At 33.3% G+C, this 13404-nt stretch overlaps 1 protein-coding gene across 3 annotated transcripts in view; it reads left to right on the top strand.

Moving 5' to 3' along the window:
• The first annotated feature begins 2529 nt into the window (after positions 1–2529).
• Positions 2530–13404, top strand: part of LOC117104672 (nck-associated protein 1-like) — a 59117-nt gene continuing 48242 nt past the window's right edge. For 2 of the 3 annotated variants that reach the window (XM_033245555.1, XM_033245554.1), the window contains exon 1: positions 2530–2782. In XM_033245555.1, the coding sequence (XP_033101446.1) occupies positions 2678–2782 (105 nt within the window). In that variant the 5' untranslated portion in view covers positions 2530–2677. The remainder of the gene's footprint in view (positions 2783–13404) is intronic. The other variant, XM_033245557.1, reaches the window with a different exon arrangement.

Genomic DNA, 13404 nt, shown 5'->3' with positions numbered 1-13404 from the left:
GTCTCTTTTTTTTTTTCTGTGATATTTGAAGCTGTGAGAATATCTGATTTTCTATATGGTTGTGATATGCCTATATATGGTGGAAAATCACATATAATTATCACTGCAAGCTTTAATGGTGTGAACAGCCATTTAGGTATTGTTTGCAAAGTTAAGTGTTACATATTCTCATAACAATGTTGCATTTTATACGTGTTATCCTGTAAAATTATTTGCCAAACATAAGTTGAATTTTTACCATTTTATTCTCAAGTTTTTAAATCATTGGTTGACATATGTATTAGCATTGCATTAAGAAATTTACAGGTAGTGGTAAGATAAGATTAATAAGGTCTTAGAAAAAAATGGCTATGAGTGAGAATAATGCAACATGCCTCATATCAATTGGTTGTATAAATATAAAGTTTCTGAGGGAACTGAAGGGCTATGTCTGTGTCCCTGTCACTGATGAACACATTAGTGGGTACTTGCTTTTTGAAGAATGATGTAGGCTTACTAATTTACTCATGTTGAAGCTAAATTCATGCAACTTAACCATGTATTTTAAATAGTCTGATGAAGTAGATGGAGCATGTATTCAAATAGAAGAGAAAACAATAAAAGAAATGTTAAGAAATGAATATAAAAACATTGCCACTGTGATTTTTAACAAAGTAATTGGTATATTATTTAACATAGCCTTTAATGTCGTGGCAATAACTTACAAGAAGAAAGGAAGTAGGAATGATAGGTTTGGTTTCTTCCATTTAACTCATTGTAACAAAAACTTATTACGGTATTATTTAATAGTTATTGTCAAAATAGAATTACAGGTATAGTTTTTTATCTTGCGAAATTTTTGAATTTATAAATTTTTGTTTGTATCTATTGTACAATATTAGTACTTTATGTATTGTGTTTCTAAGTGTTTCTAATTACTTCAGTATGAACATATTTATCATATTTTAACTAAATATATCATATTGAATACATTTCTTACACTTTTTATACACAGTAGTACTATATTTGATTTTTTTTTACCCTTACATGTTTTGATCTCAATTCTTGTTGGTTTAAATAAGTTTTCCTCAAGGAATCAATAAATATGAACATTCATCATGATTGATTTATAGAAGAAAAATCTCCGAAGTGATTATTTGTTTATTGTTTTTAATCCATTTAGTATATTAGTATTAGAAACTGCATACACTGTTTATTTTTTTTTTTTTTGGTATTTTTAGTTTTGTGTCATAGATATTCATATCTTTGAGCTGTTAAACTAGGTAAATTGTTTTATACCATATGTGACACAAATGATTACTTTTTATCATATTCTTTTTTTTATAAATTTTATTGATATCCTCATTCCACAGTAACAAACTGAATTTCATGGAGCATTATATAGAAATAAGTATTGATTTTTAGTTGATTGGTTTTAGAAATGTGTGATGAGATTTTGCTGTAACAGAAAAAGTTCATTCCCACAATTTTGCAGCGGTTAGCCACTACATTTGAGAATGTTACCTTTTCTCACTCATGTTTTTGACTTTTCATATTCCCATGTTTCTGGCTTTAATGGCTGAAGTAAATAAAACTAATACATTAATGAAAAATGAATACTCTAGGTATTTAAAAATGTACTCATAAAGGTATTCTAAATTAACATTATACTGTTATGCTTACTGGTTCTGTTTTATTCCATTTCACTTTTTAGCTACTGTATTTATAGTTTATTTCAACTTCTTTCAAATATATTCTATGTGTATTTATAAATTAAACAAGCTTTTCAGTGATGCGTACTGTTGTGTCTTTTGTTGTTGAATGAACATTAAAAAAAAAATAAATTTATTTTAAGCCTCCAATCCAGAGGATGATGTTTCTCTTCATTCATTCATTCATTCATTCATTCAAATTTGCAATTAAAAGAAAATACAATACAATCATAAATGCTGGCATGAAAATGGAGCAAATATAGCTCATTAATGTTTGGTTAATAAAAATTCATTTTGAATATAATAATTTTAGTAGACTCAACTTAACCCTAAAGTAATTAATAGTTTATCCCTTCATACAGCAAATTTTAATTATTATCATTAAAAACTAATTGATGATAACTATTCAGAAATTCAATGTTATCTCAACTGGCAGCATCAATGCTGACATGCATACATTCAAATACAGTATACAGAAATCGAAAGTATCAAAACCTTTAAAACACAAAAATTGTTTAAATTATTTAAAAAAATTATTAGGTCAAACAAGTTAATTCTACCTGCAAACTAATAGATATAAAAAACAATGATACTGGTAGGTCAAACATTCTGTTTACATAAGAAATAAAAGTTATATCAGTTATGTCATCAAAATATTTACATTTAAATTTATTAAAAGTATAATTTTTAATTTCTGTGTATTAAAAGGAATAAATAACTCTGATTGACAATGCAATAATTATCTCAAGTAATGTACTTTAGGTTTTACATAATTATTTCCTCAACCAGTTTTATTAAAAAAACTGCAGAAATGGAAGGTTCCATTAACTCTACCACCACGCCTAGCCTTACGTAGGAGACGTACGCATGAACGAAGCTGTGTTTCCGGGTACAGTAGGAAGGTAGTGCGTAGGCTAGTACACCACGGGCAACGCATTGACTTATGTCTTGACATTGGCTAATTTGTTTGGAAAAATTTCATCAAAATGTCTCGGCAGATGAATCAAAGCCAGCAGAAACTTGCTGAGAAGTTAACCATCTTAAATGACCGTGGCATTGGAATGCTAGCACGCCTTTATAACATAAAAAAGGTAAAGTATACTGACTGGCCATTTCTGAACATGCAATGCTGGCTTAGGCCTATCTACAACGCAGGGTAAGCTAGGTCCAGGGACAACTTAAACAATGGGCAGGCCTGGGCTTAGCTGTGTTACGTATATTCTTCCTATAATATTCCATAGGCCTTGGGTAGTGCATTTAAGATAGTGAGACTGAAGTTTAGGTAAGGGTCAAGCCAACTTCAGTACCAATCAAAATAATCAACACCTCGCTCGGATTTACGCAAAATCGTCGAAACAAATCCAATTCAAATCATTTTGATCTTGATAAAGTGGATGTATCACTAAAAAAAATATAGGCCTAGGCCTAGGCCTGGCTAGGATGGTTTCCTTAAAATCGCTACTCTGTCGCTGTTTTTTTTTTTTTTCGCAGTGTCTATTCTTATGCTAAGGCGTAAGCATTACCTGAAGTCTATGTTTACGCCAATGCTACAAGCCTATGCTTACCGATCCTACTGGCATACCTGCGAAGAATAGCGTTCGCGGACAACCCATGTATATTCAGAGCCGTAGATAGAGATTGGCCAACTTAGTGCATGGCGCCATGTTGTTACCAAACAGTGTGCGCGCGCGTATTAGCTTTATAACACTTTATAACACTGATGCTTGCATAAACTTTCTTTTATTATTCTGTTCATGAGGACAATTCAATCATGGGATTTTAATATATCCTATCGCGTTAGTTTGTGGCTCGCCAATGTTTTGTTGCCATAAACTAACGCGATAGGATATATTAAAATCCCATTTAATTGAATTGTTTTTCTAATTATATATGGCTGCTAGGCTTTTCAACAAGTTATTTACTTTACAAATATTTATTATTTTAAATAAAAATCAAAATTAGGTAATTTAAAAAAAAAAATACATTGCACTTTTATGAAAAGGGATTTTTAAAGCAAAATTAGCCTAAAAAAATATATATATATATATATATATTTTTTTTAAAATTATTTTTTAAAAGTTTTGTTAGTATGGACCATGGTATTATTGCAAATAGGGGTGGATGAGCTTTTAATTGCACATGGTTATAACTGGGAAATAATTTGGAGATCGTCATCTAAGGTTCTTTAATATTAGAAGTTTCACAGAATTTCAGTGTAAATGTTTAGAATTTACACTAGCGGAAACATGGTTTTCATAGTAAATATTGTGTTATTGGCGACATCACATATATTTACAATGAACGGATGTTATCTAAATGTATATAAATCAGCGTTTATTTTGGAAATATGTACTGACTTCGGTAATTAAGGGCCAGTGCACACGTGTGTGCAGGCAGTGGGAAGATGGACCTCTCAGCTAAACACATAGATGGTAAGTTAATTTTCACTTTCATTTCAGCTATTCGGTAAATATTGTATTTGAATCTAAATAATATTTAAATTGAAAATGTGAAGTTATATTTAAGTTTTAAATGCAGTTTTCGAATTACGAAAACATGTACGAATACCTGTGTACCCTACATTAGGGAATGGAATAAGACTACATGTACGCAATGATTACCAATTTGGGTTGTACCATTTTAGGAAATAGGGTGTTAAATATTAATATTGTACAACATAGACACATAGTCTGTACTATAGTACATTGAATCAAATGCATTCTTTAACCATTAATTAGTGATAGATAGTGACTGCATATTAAATTATTACATAAAATAGAAAAAAAAAACACACACAGCAGTATTTATTTTAAATTTTGAATACACAGTACTATAAAAGACATTTTTATTTTCTCCATCCATTTTCAAAAGTACAGCAGTAAATAGACTCATAATAATTTCTATTTTTATATGCCCCGGCACTCATGAAAAAAAAAAATTACTATTTTTTATGTTTAAAAAAGAAACCAATCATTTTTCCATTATAAAAAAAAATCAAAATAATGATGACTTGAAAGATTGCCAAATCAAAAATGGCAGAATACAATTCAAAGATTCATTTACTTCTTTTACAGTTTATGTACTATATAGTGACGTACATACAGTTGAAAATTGTTGCTGGAAGCATTTTATGGAGAAAATTTTCATGGTTGGAGGCACAAACATTATATTCCAGGATTGAAGGTAGGATACAATACAAAATGATGACGAGAATATCACTTTGTGATTTCTATATTAAGTATTGTTGTGTGGTGATTTTTAATGATTATTAAACAAATCTGTGGAAAACAAAGGGTCAACCAAATATTAGCTGTGGAACAAATTTTACCAACCAAGAAGCGTCCAACAAGATTAATGAACATTTGGCTCTTATTTGTCAGCAACTTCCTCCATTGGAAATTGAGCAACTGCCTTCGTACTTACCAGCTAGGGAACCTCCGCCTCAATTATCTATCGGGCAAGTGATAGAGAGCTCCTTAAAGTAGAACAAAAATAAGCTGTTCCTCCAGGTGACTTACCTTCTACCATCATCTAGTGAAATTGCAGAGCCTCTTACCATGATTTTTAATTCGTCTATTTCTGAATCTGTTGTCCCTTCATCATGGAAGTTGGCTACAATTATACCCATACCAAAAGTAAATGGTCCTGTTAGTATTGATCAAGTCAGACCAATTTCTCTGACACCAGTTTTTAGCAGAATTTTGGAACACTTTGTGGTCTCATGGCTTAACTCAGATCTCTATAACATCATTGACAGAAAACAGTATGGTAATGTTAAGGGAGTCAGCACTAATCATTACCTTGTAGGCCTTCTACATTTTATTCTTAATGGATTGGACAAACCGGATCATAAGGCGCAGATCCTTGCTATTGACTATAGTAAAGCATTTGATCAAATCAATCATACCATACTTATAAATAAATTAATTTATCTTGAAGTTTGAAAATCTGTTATTCAGTGGTATTGTAATTTTTTATCATAGCGCCAACAGAGGGTGTTGTATCATTGCATACTGTCTAGATGGAGCCCAATCACATGTGGTGTGCCACAAGGCACAAAGTCAGGACCAGCACTTTTTCAAGTAATGGTGAACGATGCTGCTCTTGACTGCCCTAGAAGATGGAAGTTTGTAGATGACCTTACTTTAGTTAACATATCTAGGAAAATTGAAATTGATAATTTAAAACATCATCTTAACAGTTTGTTAGATTGGAGTAATTCTCAGCAAATGCTTTTAAATCCTAAGAAGTGCTTCACAATGGTAGTATGCTTTAGTAGAACTCCCCTGTTGCTGAGCCTCTTACCTGCAATGACTCTGTGATCAAATCCGTTTCTGAATTAAAACTGTTAGGCATTACCATTCAGTCTAACCTAAAGTGGAATACCCATGTTAACCCACTAGATACCGTCTTCGACTGTAGTCGAAATTGACCTCAAACCGAGAATTCTCATTTTCGACTGCAATCGAAATCTAGTGACTAAAATATAGGTGGTTTTCAAATCGCTCTTCTGTTTTTTATTTTAGATCCAATACGTCAGAAATTTTGAACACGCATGTGTGAAGCTTTCTTCTTTCGAAATCTGTGAAGAACTCACATGCGCTATATAAAAATGTTTAGAAATATCAATTTGAAATCGTTATTAATTTCGAAAATTTTCCGAAATGGCTGCACAAGATGTGTACACAGCTGAGGAAGCGATTGACCTGATTTGTGATTCAGACAGCGATGAAAGTGGGTTTTTAGTTGTGCGAGACTTAGACGTGCCTGAGCCTAGGCCTAGAAATGTGAGGGTGGTCGTTGCTTTTGAATGGAAAGATCGTGCTTATAGTTATGGATGGTTGGGTAAATAAATTATATAACTGTGTGGAATAGGAATGTTTTATATTTGTTTTTATTTTTTTTTTGGCTATAATTTATTTATTTATTTTTTTGGTTTTTGCTGGTTTTTTAGATGGGCATTACCTGAATATCTACCACCTCGTCGTAACATATACTCGTATAAATTTGAGAAATAGCAATAATATATCTAAATATGCGTGTAGAACCGAAAGATTTAAGAAATCATCTTTGCCGTTTATTGTTGACAACCATTTATACTAAAGCTGCAATATTTCATATTTTTATATTCAGAATTATTTTTACTTCACTCAACTGTTTTGTACATTATTTAATCAAATTGACATTCCTTCCTCTATTTTTGTATTAATTAAATGTTATCTCAATTTTTTAAATTTTTAATTGTTAATTGTAATTTTAATGTTTTTTCTTTATGAACTTTTTAGGAACAAATTTTATCGTAATTTTGTTTGTTTGTCTTGGATTTTTCATTGCTCATGACTTGAGCGTGTGGTCTTTTGTGATAGTTGCAATTTTTATATTGAATACTTTTTGCATGTTTATATACTATGTTGTGCTTTGTTTTGTTTATGTTGTTTGTCTTTGCTTAATTTTGTTAGATTGACGCAATTCAGTTCATACTGCAATGTCAATTTTTGTTGTTTTTTAATAATAAACCAGAATGAATGAATGAATGAATAATACTGTATATCACTGAAATTTATTGTTATCACTTTTTGTTTTGTTATAGGGAATATAAAGAAGGTACTGGTATAATACCTGTCCATGGGAAGTGAATGTCACAATCCCATCATCTGACACGTTTGACTGAAGGATGGCTTGAACAGAGTGGTATTGGATGGAGGGTTGTTGTTTTGCATAGTGTGTTCTTTTAAGACACAAACATGCCTATCACAATTACGACACTCTAACAAGCATGTTGTCAATTGATGAAAAATGCCTGTCAACTGATGTTGTGTGTGCCTTCCTCTTTTTTATTTTTCACGGGATTGACGGGAGGAGGAACGGGGCCCCTGTGGCCCTTCGCTGGATCCGCCCCTGCATGATGTCATAGAGAGATTGCGTCAAGTAACACTGGAGCTCGTAAACTTGTGGTATCACCACTTAAATAAGTCGAAATAGACAGACCTCTCCGTGGGTATATATATAAGGCTGTATAATAATATTGTTTATAATGGCTATATAAAATTCAATTTACTAACTGTATTTTTTTTAATTGGGAAAAAACATTTAGGGATTTCAAAGGCTTATTTAATCGATTTTAGAGTCTACAAATATGTAGACTAGAAATTGCAAAATGCAAGTGAAGTACAACTGCATATAAATGTTCTTCGAACAAAATTATTTATGCGAGTCAAGTGAAAATAATGAATAATAAAAATATAACAAATAATATGAGACACGACCCATTGTCTATATTAGAACACTTCTCATTGGGTAACAAAGTCGTAATTTTTCATTTTTGTCAAAAAGTGTCTATAGTGGTGAATTATGGTTTAGGTTTTTTTTAATAGTTTAAAAATGTCTATGTATGTGGAAAATGTAGTTGATTACCAAAGGTTACAATTTTTATTTTGAAGACTGCATGGTCTAGGAATTGTACATTTTTTTATGGGGCAAGTTTCCAAGGGCGGGTTTTCTAGGGGCGAGTTGACTGCCAAAGAGTGTTGCCAAAGTGCGAGCCAGCGTGTTATTTGATCACAAGTGCGAGACATCACAAGTGTGAGCCAGCGAGCCATGATGTCACGACAATAGATATGAGACGTTAACGAGTTGTGCGAGGTATCGGCTAAGTACTTTGTGGAGTACAATTTAAAAAACAACTATAGGTCTAATAATGTGATGTTAAATAGACAATGTTAGCTATCAAAGAGCGACGTTGTTTTTCATTGGGATCTTCGTCCCTTCAAGGCTAGGCCTATACCATCCTAGCTAGTCTAGAGTAGTCCTAGAGTAGGATAAGGCTAGCGCGACATGCGGACGTTGGTACGAGTAGGTTAGTCTACAAACGTCGCCTAAGAAAGAAGGAAACTCCGCTTTTCAGTCGTCTTAGGCCCTTGCTTTTTGACAAATAATGACCTTTCAGAGCTCAAATTGCTGTCAAGAATATGAATTGGCTGCTTCCCAGCAAAAATACATATAATTTTTTTTTCTCCTCGACGAATTGTGCTTTTTCATAACACTTTAACATAACATTTAGATATCATACTGTGTAATTGCCAAAATAATCTAGCCTATGTGCTAAATTCAGGGTTTGATATGCCCACATATAAAGTCAATTTATGAAAAAACACTAATTATTTCCTAAGTCTTTCCTCATTAGTTTGACAGGATAGTATTTAAAAATTAATATAAATAAATTCATTTGATACCATAAACTATGGAACAGAAATAATTCACAGTTTAGTACTTCCTTGATATTATTTCACACTTTCGTTTTTGTGAAAATCTAGGCCTATGATATAAATTTAAACACATAAAAAAAAGTTTATAAATACTCAGACTTGTGCATATGATCTATAAAAATCGGTAAATGATTCTTAAAATTGCCATACCAAAACGTTTAATCATAAAAACTGGAAGAAGAAACAACCTATTACATGTAAAAACACCGGTCGCCGGCGTTTCTCCAAACAAAGCAGTGAAGCGTATCGGCCTACGCGATTAAATCTGACCACTGGGGGCGCTATAGCGTATGTGTCTGTTATTGCGTATATGTGTCCTAAAAATACCACACAACACCACACGGGACCACACGAATGCAAAAATGAATAAAATATTACCACACAAGAGTAGTAAATGGCTTGATAATAAATAGAAACCAACTTTTATAGTGATAGTTGTCCAAATTATGGTAAAAATCAATTTTTGTAACAGGTTTTTGCCGCCGTGCTTCAGAATGTAATGCGTTGATTTTGAGTATCTCAAAGGCACTGATGTCTGCAGAAACGCGTTCAACCATGACCTTTTAAATAGGCCTACTTCACTATGTACGTTACATTTTATTGAGAGACTATTATTTTAAAATAATCAAGGTGCACCACATAAAGGCTATGAAGCTTTGAAATTGTAATAAAAAGGAAAAATAGTATTTGTTGTTAAAAGTACTACTTTATTATGTTATAAGTAATACAAAATTGTACAATTTATTATGTTATCATCATCACATATGCGGGGACTCAGAATCCTTTTCTTATGTGAGGCGTGAGCATTGGCTGTATGAGTAGCTTCTACAAAGTTTTCCAAAAGAACAGGCATCATGATAAATTTAGGCAGGCATTATTGAAGTTAAGCCGAGATCCGGCGCTACAGGTTCCTGTGTACAGTACTTAGCCTACATAGTTTTTGCATACACTAGGCCATTCTTTCAACAGGACTCGCCGTTACCATTGGGAATACAATATTTGCCCTGTTGGTTTGCTCAAGTGTTCCTCCTGTGATTGAACTTTTGTTCTTTGATAGGTTTTTTTTATACAGACAACCCAACAAGAACAATTTTAATATGGATACTAAAGAAAAAATTAAACGCACAAAAAGAAGTAGCAAACAATAGATCAGATTATGCTGAGCAGATTAAGTCTGATTTATTAGTGGAACGGCCTCATATCATCATCAGTACTTCAGTGTATAGTAGTAGGGGATACATTCCTTAGGGCACATAGAAAAAATTATTAGATTATCACTCTTTTTTCTTAAAAAATTGATGAGGGAGGGGTGGGTTTTTTAAAATTTTTTTTAATCGGATCCAATTGATTATTTCGCTACTGTTTATATTTGGTCTGTAATAGAAAATATTGTATAAAAACTGGTTTAATTTTATGGTTTTTTTAATAATGAAAATGTATTTGAAGTCACAAAATTGCATTGTTATTTTTATGCTGTTGAAATAATTGATGCGGCAAAAAAAATTTTTTTTTTATTCCCACAACAATATTTCCCGAATTTTTGACGTGCTAATAAATTTTTCTATTTGTCCTTAATTATTTTCCTGATTTCCTATTTTAGTATTATGGTAGTAATTTTCTGGAAGAGAAACAAGTATTCATACATAATTATGCACTCGCGCTAATGTTAAAGTTCCTTTAGCTAATGGCTAAAGGTTCTTAATTCGTATAGCCAAATTATAAATGCTTTAGCCAAATTTAAATACCAATGAAAATTTGCAAAAAAGGTTCTGTACATGAAGTCAATGAATGTCTTGCTTCCTATATCTTATTTATGTGTAACCCATCGTAAAGATTGTAAGAAATGAATGAATGAATGAATAACAACAACCAAAACACAACTGATATAAAATTCAATTGCTGATAAACTTGATTCTTTTATTTTTTTCTCGTATTTTGATAGTAGTTTTTCTAAACACAACAATACATTCTTTGTCGTCACAATGACACTTGCTGATGGTTGTAAACAACAGGCAGTGCCTCCTAAACTCTGCCCACCTTGGCTGGTCAATTTTTTTAGTGGGATAGTGTGCAAACATGTGCTTCGGTTGTGATGACGTCAGATCGGCCAAAGTTTCATAGTGCAGGACAGGAACAAGCTCAAGTGTAACCGATAAAGTGTTAATTAAGCAGATTTATTAAGCAAATAATCCTCATGGTTGTATTTGGAGTCAAATTTAAATAAATCTAACCAATTTATATTTCATTCGCTACAAATTTCTTCTGAACTTAAATTAGCAAGATGCTTTGAAAGTGTCTTAAAGGTTAAGAGAATGAGTGAGGTAATTTACACTAATGAATCTAATGACGTCCAAATCCGAAGTAAACATCTAATAATTAACGTCTCCGCAATGTACACCCATCGAAGGCTATACTGTATTGTTTTACTGATACGGTACATGTCAGCTTCGCAACAGCTGTTCGTTGAACAACAACTCTAGGCTGGCGGTAACCCACCCTGCAGCACCACAAAAGAACCAAGTTATTCATGCGCGCCGGTACCACAAAAGACACTGTCACGTTTAAGCAAAGATAAGACCATTGTTGTATGCGCACATTTATGTTGCCGAGTGGAGAATTCACTGTAGGCGATCACCCCTGCCTTACTTTACGGGTACTTGCCCATACTTGTGGGAATTCCTTTGCTTACCATCAAATTTTACACGTGTAAGAAAAACTTAATTTCCCACTGGCGTGAGAAAAAGGGACAGGTTCATCGCCTTCGAATTCGAGTTTTATAAAACTTAATGTACCATAAACTAGCATGCATTTAAAAGTAGTACAGCATATATGTTTTATAATCAGTCGTAAAATCAACTCATAGAGAAAATAGAACTTTCTCTATGATCACCCCTTCCTTACTTTTCCGGTACTTCCCCATACTCGTGAGAATTCCTTTGCTTACCATCGAATTTTACACGTGTGAGAAAAACTTAATTTCCCACGAGCGTGAGAAAAAGAGACAGGTCCATCGCCTCTGAATTAGAGTTTCATTAAGCTGAACATGTTTTATAATCAGTCATAAAATCGCCGATATTTTTACTGTTTGCTATATATTGTGTCCTTGAAAGTTGGAAAATTTGACATTGAATGTCCTGGAATTGTCCTGGAAATTTGCTTGTTTAAAAATGTATGAACCCTGAATAATTCATACTCAATTCAGCCATTTTCTGCAACTTGAGAGTATGCATTTTACCGGAAGAATTGATTAATACACCTCAATTTAAGTCATCATGATGCTATTAAAAGTTAAAAAAAATTGTTTTTGTTTTTATAAGACCACCCAAAAAAACATAAACATCCTACCCACCCACCGCCTCTCCATTTCTCCCCACAACATGACCCACGAATATCTACATTACCCCACACAGTGCCGGTGATAAGTCCCATCACGCTGGTCACGCAGATACCCATCAACAGAAGAATAAGAATAGTAGTAGTAATATAGTATCAAAAAGTGTAAATCGATTGTAATGTGCACAAGCTACGCCTGAACAGTTTGCAGAATGTCTGCACATTTTAAAACTGTGGAACAGTCTCCCAGCACAGTTTCCGAACTGTGAAGAATCTTGCGGAGTTTTCAAATTGTGTAAAGAAATCCTTGCACCGTTTGTGCCAAATCAAACCGTGGTGATAACTTGAGCCCATGCGGACTTAGGCCTCAAACCAACTTCACCAAAATTGAATACTGTAGTTCACCTGGTGAGAATTAAACTCGCTGTCAATTTAAGTGTGTTATACTAGACTGCAGGGGCCTGATGGTGTACTAATTCAGTCCTTTTAACAACTAATAAATGCCCTCACAAAGTGGGGCAGAGGTAAACTAGAGCACACTCTAGAGGTCACAACTGGCATTATAATGAAGTAATATGAGCCATGCCATCCCAAACCAGCGCATGTTAAACGCTAGTAATAGCAAGAATGTGGCAGTATTGCATACTGCAGATTAGAGTCGTGTGGGGAGCGTTCATTCATGGTTGCTGCTCCTAAATTATGGAATACTCTACCTTCATGTATTCGTGAGTCGCCATCCGTCTCTTTGTTTAAATCTCATTTAAAAACTCACTTATTTCGTTCTCTTTGATTTTCCCCTTTTCCATCCCTTGCCAGCTAGCTTTGTTGTAGTTCTATCAGGATAGGAGGCGCCTAAGTCCTGGGATGGCCGAGACTCAACTGTTGCTGGACAGGGTACATTTTGATAGATCCCTGCTCAGCGACGAGGGCGTATTCCCATACTGCAGTTTGGGTGCTGGCTTGAATTTTCTTTTTTAGTTCCTATGCATGTAATGCAATAGGAACTATTGTAATCACTCTCACATTTCTTTTGTTTTTTATTGTGTGTAGTATGTGTGTGCGTATATGTGTAGACATTTATGCAAATGCGCATGCGTCAAAGAAAAGTTTTCCGA

The sequence above is a fragment of the Anneissia japonica genome, unplaced genomic scaffold (genome assembly GCF_011630105.1).
Source record: "Anneissia japonica isolate Jap-2015-1 unplaced genomic scaffold, ASM1163010v1 scaffold287712_len2945570_cov188, whole genome shotgun sequence".
Taxonomy (NCBI): domain Eukaryota; kingdom Metazoa; phylum Echinodermata; class Crinoidea; order Comatulida; family Comatulidae; genus Anneissia; species Anneissia japonica.
This window is presented reverse-complemented; position numbering and strand designations above follow the sequence as displayed.